Genomic DNA, 18,887 nt, shown 5'->3' on the forward strand with positions numbered 1-18,887 from the left:
TAAATCAACCCCCCTTTCCCTTTCAATCCCTCCCCACAAATCATGGACCCTGCTGAAGTGGAGAGGCTTGTGGCCCATAATGATACAGACAGCTGTACCATAGGTGTAACCACAACAAAGGGTATCTATGATGCAAAGGTCTGACTAACATATGGTTCTGAAAGAGGGGCAGCAGCCTTTTTGGTAGTTGCAAGACAACAGTCTGGATGAATGACTGATTTTGTCTTATAACATTTGCCAACATACTCTTGCTATATTATAACTGTGAACAGCTGAAAGCAAGGGGAGCTACAGCTGTTATATTTCAAGAGGGGATGTAACTCCATTGTATGACTTACTGATGCTGGCGTTTTCTTAGGAAAAATATTCCAGACATAACACAAATGATAACCACCCATGAAACAAATGAGAGAACAAATTACACATGCCAGTAAACATGTAGCTCCTAAAGGTATGAGCGTGTTTCAGAGGTAAAATAGCCTCCATTTGAACAAGCACTATACATGCGACAAATGAGAGCACAAAATACACATCAATAAACTCAAAGCTCCAAAAGAGTGTGCTCACATTATTTGGATGATAAGTAAATTTTTGCTAGAGTGATCAAACTGGATTAAATTTAAAAAAAAGTTATGTTTATTTATTACACACATCAAACTGGGGCTGAATTTATCTATTGGAATCCCCCCACCCCCCTGCGAAATCTTGGATATGATGAAAGACTGATCTGTCGCACAACCAGAGATCTAGGTTAGGTTGGAAGGTGACAGTCTGGTTGTGAATTGGTGAAGCCAATGAATGTGAAAGCAAAAAATCAGGTTGTTTAACAAATTGATGGTGACAATGCCTAATGTTTATGTCCATGAATACTGGAAAACACAAGGGGGGACCCAATATGTAATTTTTAACCAAAATGTTGATTTTGATGAAAATGAGGTGGATGAAATATTATATTTTCTAGATCCAAATTCAGGACACATTACAAATTTTGATATTGCACAAAAAAGGTACATAATTTACACTTCACTAGTATCTTCTAAGATGAAGAAATTCTTCCAATATCATCCTACAAAGGTAAAACAATGTAACACTATGTAGCACACAATGCAATGTGCCAATTTCACATTTACAGATGACATGATGGTAGGAACCAGCTTTGTGCCGTATGTGCAACATACACTGTGCTGATGATGCCAAAACCAACAAGAATGTACATTACAATGTGCGCGAGTACTCTTTGGCAGGAGTAGAATCTCTTTGTCAAACAGTTTCATCAACTTAACTAAAACTAATCATAAAATATACCAACAGAAGGGAAATAATAATCTGATATGGGATGAATCGTTTCATAATTGTCTAATCAGGGACATGTAGGTGACCAGTAGTACCGGGACCTTAATTTTTAGATGACACACTATTAAAATACTTTTTCTAGTATGATGAACACATTTACGTCTCTGAATCTTTCTAAAAGAAGATAAACTACAAACAACCTTTCAAACCTAATTCCTATTTCAAATATGCCATTATGAGAATCATAACAAAAAACACTGGAAGTCCCAAAGTCTCAATGCGTCAAATGTGTTCCAACTACTGCAAATTTTTCCAGCTATTTGTGGAAGGATTGAGTCCACATCTCAATAATTTAAAAAGTATAGAAGAATTCAATAAACTTGAAGGCTACCTTTATCAAGTCTTATAAAAATAGCTTATTTCATTTTTCTTTTGTTTGATTACTATTTTTTACTTGTTCAGTTGCTTACAGTCTACAGATTAATCCAGTACAAGATAAAAAGTATAAGGTTATAGAAAATTTTACAGTGACCCTTTTACAACAACATATCCGACTAAAAGAGTAGAATTCATGAAATTTTAAATATATAACACATGAATACAAAACAGAAAAATTTTATAATTTTGACACAGAACTTACTCGAGCCTGTTGCTTTCTTGGGTGAAGAACTGGTTTTGACAAAGAGCCTGCTGAGTTGACACCAATACATGCCTGAAATGTAACAATAAGATGTAGTTAAGGAAACATTTATTTACATAACTACACAGTGGAGGTTATGATACTTATTCTTAATCCACAAAGATATCTATTGTCACTGCTCTACAAAGTGTTAAAAGAAGTGTAATAATTAAGATCAAAATAGTCAAGTTAAGCCATTAATTTCTTTTCTCTATGATTTGGTTCAGAACCTCTTCATTAGAAATTCATTCTACCCACTTCATCTTCAGCATTCTTCTGTAGCATCACATTTCAAAAGTTTCTATTACCTTCTTGTCTGTACTACTTATTGCCCACATTTCACTTCCACACAAATACTTTCAGAAAAGACTTCTTTAACTCGTGCATTTCCATTAGATTCTAAAATATTTATGTTTATCTGAAATGTTTTTCTTGCTGTTGCCAGTCTGCATTTCATGCCCTCTTTAACTTCAGCCATTATATTTAATTTTGCTGTCCACATAGCAAGGTTTTTCTATTACTTTTAGAGTTGCATTTCTAAATATGATTTTCAGAGCATCGCCATATTACATTTGATTACAATCCTTTACCATTGTTCTACTTTGTTTGATAACTTCTTTTCAAGACACTATCCGTTCTGTTCAACAAACTTCCAACTCCCTTGCTATCTCCGACAGAATAGAATTACTATGTCATCGACAAACCTTATAGATTTTTTTTTCCTGAACTTTAATTTCCTTTACAAATTTCTCTTTGGTCAATATCATTACCAATTATTGTGCAAATGATCCATGGAACATGAAGTCACTAACTAACATGATAGGATATAACCCTGTCTCACTTCCTTCCAGAACTACTGCCTCCTTTTCATCTCATTCAACTCTTGTAACTGCAATCTGGTTTCTGTACAAGTTTCAGAAGCCCTTTCCCTCCCTGTATTTCAACACCACTACCTTAAGAATTTGAAAACATTTATTTCAGTCAACACTGTCAAAAACTTTCTTCAAAACTCCACTTGCTATAACTGTAGGCTGACAATATTTCAATCTATCTTCCAAGATAAGTAGTAGTGTCAGTATTGCCTTGCATGTTCTTACATTTCTTCACAACCCACAGTCATATTGCACATGATCAGCTTCTATCAGCCTTTCTATTCTTCTACAGATAATTTGTGTTAGTAAGAAAGTTGTAACAATGTTGAATGAGATGAAAAGGAGGCAGTAGTTCTGGAAGGAAGTGAGACAGGGTTATATCCTATCATGTTAGTTAGTGACTTCATATTCCATGGATCATTTGCACAATAATTGGTAATGATATTGACCAAAGAGAAATTTGTAAAGGAAATTAAAGTTCAGGAAAAAAAAAAATCTATAAGGTTTGTCGATGACATAGTAATTCTATTCTGTCGGAGATAGCAAGGGAGTTGGAAGTTTGTTGAACAGAACGGATAGTGTCTTGAAAAGAAGTTATCAAACAAAGTAGAACAATGGTAATGGATTGTAATCAAATGTAATATGGCGATGCTCTGAAAATCATATTTAGAAATGCAACTCTAAAAGTAATAGAAAAACCTTGCTATGCGGACAGCAAAATTAAATATAATGGCTGAAGTTAAAGAGGGCATGAAATGGTGCGGCAATATTCTCATCTGTCAGTACCTGCCATCTTTGGAATTATTAACTACATTTTTTTCAATGTTTGAAGATATTTTGTGTGTCCCAGATATCATTAACACCAGGTGGTATAGTTTAGTCATGTTTAATACACCCAGAAATCTCAGTAATTTTGAAGGACTATCATCATCTGCATATGCTTCATTTTGACTTAGGTCTGCCTGCACAAAGTACCATAGTTCCCTTTCTATCTGCTTCTTTTTTCATTTCCATGAGATAGGGTTGGCCTAAATTATTCATCAGGGTTCAAAGCAGTCTTTATTTGCAAGTATACAATGCACAAAGACGGGTGATATATAAAAATGTAAATACCCTCACCAAAGTTTCTGGAACATTCTACAAATTTTCAATATGTTCACCCTTGGCCACTCAGCAAACAGTAATCCATTTCCATGCATGTGTTTACTAGCATATTTCCTTCAATGTCTGTCACTACAACAGTAAAGTGTTCCTGCAGCATTGTTGGCACTAGGGGGACATAACCCTAACATAACCCTACAGGAAGAAATCACATGACATCAGATGGAGATTTGGGGGTGGCCACAGTAACAGCAGCAGAACACCACACACACCATCATCACCTATCCAGCGATGTGGCAGTTCTCTGTTGAGAAAGGCACAGACAATTGTGCTCCAGTGAGGTGGAGATATGTTCTGTTGAAAGATGGAAGTCAAAGAGTCAGCAGTCAGTTGTGACAACAACCACAACTGCAACATATCTAGGAACACAGAACCTATCACTGTCCACCTGATGAAGAAAAAGAGGTCATACACCTTTGTCTTGGACATAGCACAGAAGACATTTACTTTTGGTGAATCCCTGTCCAACTCCACATGGACCTGAAGCAATTCAGTGCCTCACACAATCACATTATGACGGTTCATGTTTCGCAACAAATGGAAAATTGCCACTTGACTGAAAATCAATGCCTCCACATAGTAGTCATAATAATAATAATAATTATAATAATAATTTTCTTCCATCTTGCTGCACATGAGTACAAAACTCCAGCTGGTGGGCATAATCTTCCGGAATCAGATGTTGTAACAGTTGCATGTGGTAGTGTTTGAAATGCAAAAGCCACCGCAAAACATTACACACTGTTTTCTGCAGATTGCTCAGTACACAGCTCACAAGAACAATTCATTTTTGTAGGCTTTGCACAAAGCTCTGTCTCGTATCATCCTTGATTTTCTCTGAGACACATTGTAGTCTCATGATTTTCCCCTTAGAAAGACAACCCGTACACAACTGTTGGAACCAATGCAAAATGCTCTGGTACCCAGATGCAGCTTTTCTGTATTTGCATATAAATGCACGGTCAACACTCGTAACAGATGAACACTTTGCATATTCTAACACACAAAAACCCTTCTTCCCCATTGCCACCATCTTTTAGAGTGCCATCACAGGCCTGCCGTCTAGCATGCTCGCATGCCACAAGGTGGGCTTTTAAAACTTGATGAGTACATCCATCTTTCCATGTATCACCCTTTTTTGTATGTCGTACTTGTCAATAAATAGTGCTTTGAAATCCAATGAATCATTCAGCTAACACTGTACTGTCTTCAAGTTTCTTTCCATTGTATAGCCCTTCTATATATTCCTTCCATCTTTTGGCTTTCTTTTCTTTGTTTAGTACTGGCATGCCACTTGAGCTCTTGATATTCACACAGCTGCTTCTCTGTTCTCCAAAGGTCTCTCTAATTTTCCTACAGGTAACATCTATCTTACCCATAGTCATGCCTACCTACACAATTTTGTATTTCTGATCTAGCCATTCCTGTTCTACCATTTTGCTCTTTTCAAACATATCAGTTTTTAGACATCTTTGTTTCATTTTACCTGCTTCATTTGCTTAACTTTTACATTTTCTCTTTTTGTATGTTACATTCAGTATTTCACTTACTATTCACAGAAGTGTCTGCTGGTTTCAATATTTTATCCCTCAAAACTACCCATTCAACATATATTCTATTCTGTCCCCGTTTCAATCCATTGTTTCCTAATGCTCCCTTTGAAACATGTAACAACCTCTGGTTCATTCAACCTATCCTGGTTTATCTCCTTAATTCCCTACATTTCTGCCATTTCCTCAATTTTAATTTGCAGTTAATAACCATCAGATTATGGTCAAAGTCCACATCTGCCCTGGGAAATATTTGTGTTCATGTGACAAATAGTTTCTACTTTGGTTCCTGATGAATATTTTTATGCAATAAGCTAAAATTCCACTTAATTAATTTAGTTTAAAAGAGTAAGTACTGAAAAGATTGTATTTTGGAACAAGTATTTGTTGTTGTCAATTTCACGACCATTGTCAGAGCGAGGGGGAGGGGGGGGAGGGAGGGAGAGGGGGAGGAAGTGGGGGGGGGAGGGAGGGAGTGGGGGAGGGAGGGAGTGGGGGAATGGAGGAAGTGGGGGAGGGAGGGGGGAAGGAGGTAGTGGGGGGAAGGGAGGAAGTGGGGGAGGGAGGGAGGGAGGGAGGGAATGTGACCTTGTTTATTTGCTTAACTACTGCTTGAAGCTTTCTCAGTGTGGTGTTGCTGCAGTGTTTCCTCAAAACATCAACTGTCCATAGTTTACTGGTATCTGTGTTATTGCTGTTGAACATATATTGTTGTCAATATTTTTGCTAGGCACTTAACTATTCTTTGTCACCAACAAACCTTCTGCGTGTCAGCTGAATTTGAAAGACGATCCAGAGAGACTCTGGAATTTTGTTCTTCCTCCACTTCTAAATAATAAGCAGTTTTCTTACTGGCAGCTGTAGTCTTCTGCCCCATGCTTTGTTTTCCTGCGACATTTACATCATCTTTATGTACTGCAGAAGAATCAGGCTTGTGTGAAGGTTTATTTTTTTCTTTGTCTTCACCTTCACATCTTGTCTTTTGCCTCATAACAAATGATGGAGTATTCTCTTGTGTCAAATCTCTCTTGTTGTCAGAAGAAGTCGTCGACAGTCTTGAAAACAAATAAATAAATAAAATAAAAAATCTGTAAGCTGCTGTCTACACCATTATAAAAATAAAATACAAGAGAAATATCAGGGAAATACTGTAACATCTGATAAAGCTTCAGTTTATTTATAATACTTTACATAACATTTACATTTTGTAACTGCCTATTAACTAAAATATATAATATCCATTTATAACACAATATTCAAAATGGAACTCCAGCTACTTTTCACTATTTACCTACTTGGAAGGCAACAGGAACACAGAGAGAGGGAGAGGGAAAATGTGTATTTTATCATCCCAGGGAAGCATGTAAAATGTAAAAGGTGTATATCCCTGAAATAAAAAAAACACGAAGGAAGGAAGATTAGACTTTAACAATCCATCATCAGCGAGTCATCAGAGATGGAGCACACTCTCTGATTACGGCAGGACAAGAAGGAAATTGGCTGTTCCTGTTTCAAAGGAACCATCCCAGAATTTGACTGGAGCAATTTAAGGAAATAATGGAAAAACCTAGATTTGGACAACCGGACAGAGTTTTGAAGTGCACCATCCTGCTCAATAATAATTTTCTGTTGCCTTTATTTATTCACTTTCTTATGGACTGTTCCTTCTGCAGAGGCAAAGAAGCTGGCTTAGACAGTGACAGAATTTTTTATGTTGAAGTAGTAGCTGCAGTAAGGTAGTGTGGGATGTAACAGGCAATGCAAGTGTAGAATAGAGCTTTTTAAGAGAATAACAAGCATGATCATCAGTCCAATATCTTTAAGATGATTCATTTATGGTGCAGCTATTATCATAATTGTCTCTAGGTCTGACTTCTGTTAGCAATGTGAGGCTGACATATAATGTAAATGAGTAAGATGAAGCCAAATTGAACAAAGGGCCAATACACTATTCTACAGTAGACAAATAAGGTGTTTTGCTGAAAAAATGATGATTCATAGTGTATGTGTAGAGGAGAACAGTTGTGGTTCTCCAAGGTATTTTCGGCAGGCGATACTCTATCTCCAACCATGCTCAATTTAATACACAACCCACATTAGCCATTTAAATTATGTCATTACTTTACTTCCCCTTGTGAACAATGGGGCTCATTGGATGGATGTTTCATAATCTGTTAATATGAGGGGCAGCTTCAGATTCTTCCACAAATCTGCCACTAAAGGACACACAGTGAAGATACATGCCACAGTCCAGCAGCCATCACATACCACTGTGGGTTGGGTCTTTGTGTTGTGGCCAAGGTCCAGTATGCATTCATAAACTCGTGTCTTCTGGCAGAGGGATATGTGCCTTGCAGCTTTCATCTTCTTAACTGCCTTTAATATGTTGGAGGTAGTAATGGTTTCCATTCCATGTCCTAGGTGCCTCTCTTATACACGTAGACCATTGCTGACAACATTGTGATACAGAAATTTCCTTGTCATGGCTTTTTTTTATCTTCTGATCAATGATACCTACAAAAATATGAACTTAGTACTTGTACTGTGAACTTATCCAGTTAGTCCCAGTATTTGTGATACTACATTATTTCCTGAAACATAATATTCTCAAAAATTAATTTTCACAATATTTAATGAGGAACATTGTTCAGTGCTTGAAGACAGCATTCTGTACATTAGTGCAGCAAGAAATTCATCTCTTTCTTGGCCGGCATGTACTTCACAGTCTGAGTGATGACTATCAATTTCACCATAACAATGCTATGTGCTCTCTTTAACAGTAACTGTGTCTGCAGTTGTGTAGAACTAACTCTGCCATTGTTCCTAGATCATCTATGTGGATCACTCCCAGGTTACGTATTTGATTATTACTGAAGGGAGCAGCCATGTCGCAACATACAGTCCAAGTTTTCCTCAGGTCAAAATGTACTGAAGACAGATTATTTGCCAAGGAGATATCAGTGAATAAGGTGTATATCTGAAGACCAGTAAGCAGAGTTGTAGGTCTGTGTCTAAAATCTGTAATCTTGCTCCCATCTGTTTTCTTTTATGATGGGAGGCTGTTGCTTCTTGTTGAACTAAGTTGGGTATCACACAATTTACATATTTGGTGGAATGTTACTGCACACCTAACATACAAATGGTATTATACACTTGTTGGCTAAACACTTGTAGACTATTATGGGGGCTTGTGTGGAATGTTTCCATTGCTAATCTTACACTGACATGAAGTATCGGGTCCAGCAGCCATAGTACCAAAGCAATACGGTCCCTGTAAGCCACACATTATGCATGGAAAACTTTGCACTCAATCTGAACTCACTTTCTGAATGTAATGCTGCAGTATCTGAGTTGGCTTTGCCACACTGACTAGCACAAAGCTGCCACTGACAACAGCAGTCTCTGCTAAGACTGCCAGTGACCTCATGGCAGTCAACATGTTGAACTGCGTCACACATCACAGACAGTGGGGAAAGGCATTATTACAATATGTAAAATATAACTTTTCAAATTTTATTAGATTTTTGCCTTTAATTTCCAAATGATCTTACCACTCATAAAATACTGTGCGAGTATTATGCTGTCTCACACAATTATTATTATTTCCTTTAAACTGCAGCAGAAGAAAGACATAAATATTTTAGGGATATCACAAAAATTAATACCAATGATATGTTTAATATTTCTCGAGTATTCAGCCGGGTGGTGTAATGGCCAGGTGGTGCTTTTAGGACAACACCAAATGATATTGTTAAACATTAATGCCAACTTCTGATGATGTTGTACCCAAACTTGGTAAACTATAGACAGATCTGTACTCATGCGTGGAAGACATATTATGAGCTATAGAAGGGGGATCTAATAATCACAATAACTTTGCTTTACAACATTTTTATGCACTAATCACAGTTCAAAGTTGTGTTGTTGTAGATATTATTCAGTGACTGACAACCAATAAAACTGTACTGAATTGAGAAACAGGAGACAAGTGAAGCACTGAAGCAGGCATTCAAGGAGAAATCAGCTGGGAAAAAGAATAAAGGTACTATTAAGTTATGCTGAAAAAAATCATCTGCTGGAATGGCAGAAAAATCTAGTTACTACCATACAATACATACACCATTCAAACAGTTTCTCATTTACATTAAAATCTACATAGAAATATGGTGTGGCATTATTCAGAAGTACATTAAATTAATACAGGGGGGAAAAATGGTTTTGGAGACAAAGTGCAGTTTCTATGCCATTTAAAAAGGTAAACCTTTTCCCAACAAAACAATGTTCACATCTTGGCCACCTTTGCAAGAGGCCTTCATCAGGGTGGATATGCTAGGTTGGATATGCTAGGAGCCAAGATGACAGGAGCCCTTGTGTCACCACGATTTGCACTGATAGACTACTTCACAATCTCGTCGCCAGCATCATGCATGGAGGCAAGCACATTTCTCACTCTTGTTGCTGAATTGATAGATCAGCTTGGTGTCCATTCAATATAGAACAGTCCCACACATTCACAGACACCATGCACATACAGTAAATGTGCTGTTGTGCCCTCTCCTCCTCTCTTTTGGTTTTATTTTGTGCTTCCATAATGTTCCACTGGTTCTGAACTTTGAAATTAGTTTCTGCAGAGCCACCACTACCCATTTTTTACAATTTGAACTAAGATGTAGATCAAGCTGGAGACATATTTCTATGTCCTGCACTGTTGATTCAGTATGCCATCCTGGTTAATGTGAGCAAGTAACTCTCCCTGTTGTAAGGTTTCCTGTATACTCAGTCAAATGAGGCATCAAACTATCTGTAAAATTCCACACTGAGGAAGGATATAACACAGTTCTTTTCAATTTCACATGTGAATAAGATGTTAGCATGCTGTTAGTTAAGATGGGGGTCAAAGTTTTGCTGTTCCTCTTCACTGTCTGACCAGAATACTATGGCACTATTTGAGACACAATAATGCAGGTGCGAGCACTGAATCTTTGTCAGTTTCCTTAAAGATGCTTGCTGCAACTGGTAGGAACATACATCCCTATAGCTGAACCATCCATCGTCTGTGCAACTTTTCTTTCCACCTGGAGTGGGAGGTTGAAAAATAATGATGCGGAAGACCACAGCCGACAGGTGGCTATGGACCAACAGCACTTTAGAGAGAGCCCACTAGCAATAAATATAATGGCTGAAGGCACACAACACATTTGTTATCTCAGCCACCACCAGGTTATGCACAGAAGCAGGAGTATGTTACTGTACTAGCTTACCTCTCATTTGTCAGTAACTCCCAATAGGAATTAAAATGAAAACTGCTATTATTGAAGGATGCCAGTCGCTTTGTTCCTATCTTGCAAATAAGTCAAAATGGGGTTAAATGAAAAATCCAAGATGAAATAACGACACAATATTATGAAAACAAAAGACTGCTGCTCACCATATATAGGAGATGTTAAGATGGAAACAGACCCAACAAATACTTCCATACATTTTGAGCTTTTGGCCCCCCCGTCCCTACCATGTCCCTGCATGCTTTCACAAGCAGCACTTTACCTTCTCCCCCCTCCCCCTACCCTGCTATCCTTCCCTCTCCCTGTCCCAGTCTCCTCTTTACTCCCACATCCTAAACAGCTTCTCCCATTAGATGCAGCTGCTTGCAATCTGGCTTCAGTGACCTGAGACAGTGGTCATGTCTGTGAGTTGTGCTTGTGTGAATGTGTGTGTATTGACTACTTTAGAAAATGGTCAGCATGTATGGCAGTCCTTTTGTCGTGTGTCTGTTCATGACTCAACATCTCCTCTATATGGTGAGCTGCAATTTTTCACAATACTGTCATTAGAGCTCAATGAAGTTTTTGACAAGCTCATTGTGAATAGTATGAAATAATGCTATATAAAATGCACAATGGCCCAATAGTAAATATACCACTGGCAATGCCTACATGCTACAATGCCCAAAACACTAACAATACAACAACAAGACAATGCACACACCTATCCATAAAAATCTGACTGATGATGACAGCTGAAAAAGTCATGCTCACACACAGTAAACTATTGTTTATTCTGCTTGAATAATAATTTAATAACAGATACTTAACAGTAAGTTTTCTGGGAGACAACAATTGCATTACATTTAAACTGCTACCATTAATTTATTCATAAAAGAATACCTCATTCCTATGTGACTGACCTTTGGGTTATATCTGATGGTATGGATTCAGACACAGTTTTGCAAGTGCTCGCGTTGATAACTGATGACACTGACTTCTTATTAACACTGATGTGATTCTCCAAAACTGAGGCATTGCTAACTACCTGTCAGAGGAATAAAATAACACAAAATTACATGTCTGCCAGACAATAATATGGGATGGTGGGCTTTGTGTCACTGTGTGCAGCTTTATATTTTTGTGGTGTATTGACTGATCCACAGAGACTCCATTTCTTCAACTGATACTTCGGCCAACTTCTGAGTGAGCTGAAAGACAGAAACTATAGCATTCACATTTGTTATCTGAAACACAAGTGTGGCTCTCAAGTTTACAATAATGAGACAGAGTGCTATAGCTTCAGCCCTATAGCTCACTCAGAAGATGGCCGGAAGATATATGGCAGAGAGATCAGTTGAAGAAACTGAATATCTGCTATAGGCCAAAAATCTAATGGATCCCTATCCCTATACCACTATATTTTTCTTTCCTATCACATTTGCAGATAGTGTGTATGAAAAACTGGTGGTGGTATATCAAAACATGAACATAAATTTCATTAATATTATTGTAATGGTTATTTCTTGACACGTGTGCAGACTGGGAGGAGTAACATCTGTGAATTTATTTTTTCAATTTCAAAAAGTTCCATTACAGTTGGGCAGAATGAAAAACACTTGGATTCATACACTTGTATTTTTTATGACATTTTTAGCAGACCAAATTAAATTTCCATAACTTCGTTAAAGATTCTGTAATCAGATTTCAAATCCCATGTCAAAATTACAGACAAACCAATTGTAGAGTGCCGATCGAGCCTACACCTAGTTCAGTAATTTCTCTGACTAACAGAACAACACATATCTTCATTGTTATAATATATTATGCATAATCTCCTCAATGCCAAACAATTACAGTATTCAGGCATCCACAGACAGCTATCAGCAATTGATTCAGCACAGTCTTTTCAACCAACACATGTCACATGGACGTCATCAGAACGTTTTACCTTTCATGTTTACATTCTTTTCAAGTAACACACGTCACATGGATATCATCAGAACTTTTTACCTTTCATGTTAACACCTACCGTGTGGCTGCCGTAATATTACGTCGCAGGCGGAAACGAAGAAAATGCGGCCGCTGTAATATTACGTCTCGCCGCATTCCACATTGTTTTAGTGTTTCAAACGCATTGTTAGCGTTCCCGCTACAACCTGTAGGTCCTGTAATGCTTGTAGTTCATCATATTAGCGCTAGATCGCAGCAGTGTGTTTTTCACGCGTATGTTACGCGTTCTGTGGTGTCCTGTTGTTTGTTTACCGTTGATTTTGGCACTAGTATTTTGGTTTGAGCTTGTTTATCTTCTTTTTACTCACAATGGCGAGTGATGAGGATGCAAAACTTCGAAAAATGATTGAAGAAGTACTTGCTGAACCTACTGATGACGATTTTTCGGATTTCGATAGTGACAGTGATTACGAAATGCCGGAAAATAACGATAGTCCAGGTAAGTCTAACATCTTACTAAATCGATGCAGAACAAGACAGTTCATGTTGCGATTTGTTCTGTTACATTCTGTATTATTTCAGACACAGTGTTCCCCCCCCACTCATCATTGAAAGAGGCCAAGATTGAGTGACATTTCACAGGATTACTGGACTATAGTGGATCAAACACCAAACATTTTGTTATTTACAGGGTCTCATGGTGTGCTAAATAATGTAGGACTCAGTCAGTCTAGTAAATATTTAGATTTTTTTCCTCATTTTATAAATGACAGGGTTATTTGAATTATGAAGGAGCAAACAAACCTATATACTAGACAGAAGTTGGCCACACTGAGAGCACAAAACAAATTAGGGCCCAATTCTAGATTCAAGCAGTGGAGGACGCTAACAATTGCTGAAACAAAGACGTTTCTGGCTATTATCCTCTGCATGTCAATCAGTGAGAGGCCAAGTATGGCCAGTCACTGGTGTAGTGATCCAGTGGTTAGCTGCAATTTTTGCCCCAATATTATGCCAAGGGACAGATTTCTGAATATTCTGTCTATGCTCCACATAAACGACAATTAAAAAAAAAAAAAAAGAGGAAAGAAAGAAAGGTGAAGTAGACTTTGATGCCCTTCATAAGGTCAGGCCTCTTCTGGATGATTTGGTAAGGAATTTCAAAGAAAGTTATCAGCCAGGTGAAGCGCTAACCATTGATGAAGGTGTGTGTCCTTTCAGAAGGTGTGTAGGTTTCAAAGTTTATATGGCTAATAAGCCAAACAAATACGGCATGAAGCTATACATTCTCGCAGAATCCAAAACTAGGCACATATACAACTTTGAAGTTGTAAACTGGACAACAGTGCTTCTGCAGTGGTAAAGTGATTGCTCGGCTCACTCCAAGGTAAGGGCCACACTGTATATGTTGACAGATTTTACACCACTGTTCAGCTAGCCGAAGAACTGGCTAGAGCCAATACTGGTCTTGTAGGGACTGTGATGCCAAACAGAAAAGGATTGCCCAAGGCTCTCAAAGAGGGTTAACTCAAAAAGGGTGAACAAATATTTCACCGCAAGAATGATGTGTTAGCATTGCGATGGAAAGACAAGAGGGATGTGTGGATGATAAGTACCAGGCACACATCCTCAATGTTGCCTGTTGCTACAAGAGAAGGCAATGAGAAGTTGAAACCAGTGGTAGTGCTGGATTACAACAAACATAAAGCTAGTGTAGACCTTTTTGATCAGCGTCTTTCATATGGAGCACTTGATCACAAAACAGTGAAGTGGAGGAGAAAGCTTGCCTTCCACTGTATAATTATGGCAGTTTCCAATGGTTGTATTTTGCACAATTGCATCAATGAGAAGAAACTGAGCACTCCTAAGTTTATACAGGAGGCCTGCACTGTGTTAGTGTTACAGAGAGGAGAGAGAATTGAGGATTCTCATGGATCTGCAACGATTGCTCGATTGTTGCAGAAACATTTTCCAAACTGGGTGGAAATGGCAGAAGGGAAAAAGAAAGCACAAAGACGTTATGTAGTGTGTAGTGGAAAACAAAAGAACACTACTGGGAAAGCTGGGAGGAAAGATACTTCTTATGAGTGCAGTGAGCGTAACGTAGGTTTGTGTGTCATCCCGTGCTTCAAGCTTTATCACAATGTGGTTCACTATGCAAAATAACTTATGTGTATGTAGCTATGCTTTATGTGCAAATGGTATAACACATGTCTTTTCAGTGTCAAATGATTACTTTCCAAAATTTATTTCTTCTTTAAATTGAATAAAGTAGTAAAAATAAATTTTTGACAAAAATTTATTTCCGCAAAATCGAGGAGAAATCCGCATCACTTCTTGGAAACAGTATATGCCCCACACACATGACTGTTAACACATGTAAAGTTGAAACCTTAAAGTTTTAAACCACACCTGTAGCTTTTATGTATCTACATCTACATGACTACTCTGCAATTCACATTTAAGTGCTTGGCAGAGGGTTCATCGAACCACAATCATACTATCTCTCTACTATTCCACTCCCGAACAGCGAGCGGGAAAAACGAACACCTAAACCTTTCTGTTCGAGCTCTGATTTCTCTTATTTTATTTTGATAATCATTCCTACCTATGTAGGTTGGGCTCAACAATATATTTTCGCATTCGGAAGAGAAATTTGGTGACTGAAATTTCGTAAAAAGGTCTCGCCGCGACGAAAAACGTCTTTGCTGTAATGATTTCCATCCCAACTCGTGTATCATATCTGCCACACTCTCTCCCCTATTACGTGATAATACAAAATGAGCTGCCCTTTTTAAATTCAGTTGAAAATAGAAAAAAATCAGCCAGCACACAGGGAGTGGCATGCAGATAAGGGCTTAGCATGGTAAGTGTTAAATGTTGGCTGATGTGATCGAATATACATTAAACTGTGAGGGATTTGATACTGGGATTGCTTTTGTACTAGAAACTGTATCACAATTTCAACACTAACTGTATCATGTTGTGTGCACAGAAACCTCTTTTAACATATCTTAATGGTAAAATACATTTGTAGTTCCTGTACACATACACTTTACTAGCCATCATGAGACGACTGACTGTAAGCATTTAGGGCTGATGCACAAAAACTTACAGTAGATGTATTTTTACTTACCGCTTTCCGATCTTTTTTCGCAAGCTTGCAGTTTTTCTGTTTAGGAGAAACATTCTCTGTAATTTCTAAGTAAAATGGATCGGCGGCACTTTTCCGCTTTTGTTTGTGGTCCAGTGACTCAGCATCACTTATACAGTTTTGTTCCTTCAAAACTAAAGATGATGATCCTTTATCACTGATTTTCTCAGAGTTTTTTTGTGAATTTATTCTAATCCTTTCTTTCATCACAAAAGATGGAGTGTTTTCTTCAATTCTGCTGGTGTTTTCAGTTTTTTGATCATCCTTGACAGTCCTTGCAGAAGAAAGAATAAGTTAAGAAATACTATGGTTTTAAAAAGTGAGATTAATGAACACCAAACACAGAAAACATTTACAAAAACATTAAAAGTTATATCAACAAATATTTATTATATATAATGAAAAATAGTCAACATACTTATTTTTTATCCAATTAGGTAGCTCACTTGAAGCTTTGTTCATACTGGAACCACCTGATGCAGACAAACGCTCTAAAATGTCATTGTCTTTCTTCGCTTGCATATTTCGTAAGTGATTTGCAGTGACCGGGTTACGAATGGTTCCTGAAAACCTGGTAAAATGGAAATAAGGTAAGAGCCACAAAAATAACTCTTTTAAAAAAATGGGAAATGCATGATAGAAAAACAACAATATGTAAACAGATTGCTGCTCGCCACATAGATCCGGCGTTAGGTCGCAGACAGGCTCAACGAAAGGGAATACTAGAATTATTTTCAGTTCTTGGACGAACTGTTTCTTCTGAAGTAAAACTCTCACAACAACAACAACAACAACAACTCTTTCTACTCCCCCCATCTCTCTCTCTCTCTCTCTCTCTTGTGTGCGCTCAGACACCAAGGTCGTTGCACAGAGATCAAGCAGGATATGCTGCAGGGGGAGTTACCACTTGCGCAATTCACAATATTGGTAGAAAGAATCCAGATGGCACAGGCTGTGAAGCAGCTATTAAAGTGAAGCATACTGGGATAGGTGACGTATTTTGCAATTGGATGGTCCAGCTGTTCTATACCAACAGTTAGGTGGTGGTCATGCAAGTGGACTGGCAGCTTGTTAGTTGGCAAGCACACATAATGTAGCTCAGTGGTTGCAGTTATGTTTGTAGATCATATGGCCATTTCTCATATGGACCTTCCTTTCATGGGCTAGAAGATGCCACTGACAGGACTGGACTAGGTAGCAGTGTGAGGATGTATGGGGCAGGTCTTGAGCAGGGGTGGGGTGGGGTAAGGACAGACAAGGATACTGTTTAGGTTGGCTTGGCAGCAACATACCACAACAGATCAGTTTGTGTTGTGGAGAATATAGCAATACACAGTGCAATACACATCCTACAACTATCTTAGAAGACAGTTAGAAAAAGGGAGAATTTATGTTTAATGAATTTGTACACAGAGAGAAAGCTTTTGACAAAGTTGAGATTCTGAAGGTAGCAGCGGTAACATGCAGAGAGCCAAAGGTTGTATACAACTTGTACAGAAATCAAATACAAGTTATTACAGTCAAAGGGCATAAAAAGAAAGCAGTTGTCGAGAAGGGAGTGAATTAGGAATGTAGCATATCCCCAATGTTATTCAATTTGTGCACTGACCAAGCTGCGAAGGAAACAAAGGAGAAAATTTGGAAGGGAATTACTGTTCGACAAACAAAAATAAAAACTATGAGGTTTGTCGATGATACTGTAATTCTCTCAGAAATGGCACTGGGCTCGGAAGAACAGTTGGACGGAATGGATAGTGTCTCGAAAAGAGATTATAAGAAGAACATCAACAAATGTAAAACATGGGTAATGTAGTGTAGTAGAATTAAATCAGGTGATGCTGAGGGAATCAGAGTAGTAAGTGAGACACTAAAAATAGTAGATGAGTTTTTCTATTTGGGTAGCAAATGGATTGATGATCACTTCAACTTCAGTATTAGTATTTATCATCAGTATTAGGAAGTATTTTCTGGAGGTATTTGTCTGGAGTGTAGCCTTGCATGGAAGTGAAATACAGACAACAAGCAGTTCGGAAGAGACCAGAAGCTTTTAAAATGTGGTGCAATAGAAGAACGTTGAAGTAAATTGAACAACAAATGAGAAGGTGCTGAACTGAGTTGGGAAAAAAAAAAAAATATTTATGGTACAACTTGACAAAAAGAAGGGGCTGGTTGATAGGACCCATTATGAGGCATGAAGGCATTGTCAGTTTGGTAATGGAAAGAAGTGTGGTGGGTAAAAAGTGTAGGAGATCAAGGCTTGAGCAAAATTGGAAGGTTCAAATGGATGTATGTGGTGGTAGTTATGCAGACTGTAGTGTTCAAAAGGAGTTTTGAAACACTATGTGATTATTTCCACTGGGTGATATTAGGTATGTTGTTAATGTTAGTTGTAATTGTCTTTGCTTTCCATTTTGTTGTACTCAAGAAAGGTGTATTTGTTGTGTTTTGTTTCATGTTATACCCATGAGAGTGGAAAAGACATACTGCCGTCATGGCCCTGTCTGGAGCTGGCCAATATTGCAATCCAGGACAGTTAGGCAATAGGAGGATCCCTTGGAAGATTTTTCCAATACTCTTATCACATTGTTAAAATGTCAAAATAAATGATGAAACAATGTTATAACCACTTCAGTAGAGATGATCATACCGTGAACAATAAACTGTGAGTGTATCACTCAAATTGTGTCGATTTTTACTGTTAGTAAAGAAAAAGCGTTTACGATGATTTCTGAAGAATACTTGGAAGTTACTGAAATCTAAACTACAAAGTTCAATTATATGAGCCTGGGTTTTTAGGAGAGATGTTTTCTTCGAATTGATTGAAAGTTAATTCAACATAGGAAGAGAATTAGAGGCTCAGGAAAGGAGAAGAATATTTTATTAACATAAAAAATTGATTTTTTTGTTACATATGGTAATATCTCTGACTATAAACAGTTTACTCGAAGGAGAAGTTCATAAGAT

The 18,887-nt window shown here is 37.8% G+C and overlaps 1 protein-coding gene across 2 annotated transcripts in view; it reads right to left on the minus strand.

Annotated features, from left to right (window-relative positions):
• Positions 1–18,887, minus strand: part of LOC126320492 (protein MCM10 homolog) — a 104,788-nt gene that overhangs the window by 29,608 nt on the left and 56,293 nt on the right. For both annotated transcript variants that reach the window (XM_049993994.1, XM_049993997.1), the window contains 5 exons: positions 16,342–16,494; positions 15,906–16,197; positions 11,740–11,864; positions 6,316–6,610; positions 1,934–2,005 (listed from right to left, as the gene is read on the minus strand). In XM_049993994.1, the coding sequence (XP_049849951.1) occupies positions 1,934–2,005; positions 6,316–6,610; positions 11,740–11,864; positions 15,906–16,197; positions 16,342–16,494 (937 nt within the window). The remainder of the gene's footprint in view (positions 1–1,933; positions 2,006–6,315; positions 6,611–11,739; positions 11,865–15,905; positions 16,198–16,341; positions 16,495–18,887) is intronic.

This window comes from Schistocerca gregaria, chromosome 2 (genome assembly GCF_023897955.1).
Source record: "Schistocerca gregaria isolate iqSchGreg1 chromosome 2, iqSchGreg1.2, whole genome shotgun sequence".
In the NCBI taxonomy this organism is placed as follows: Eukaryota; Metazoa; Arthropoda; class Insecta; order Orthoptera; family Acrididae; genus Schistocerca; species Schistocerca gregaria.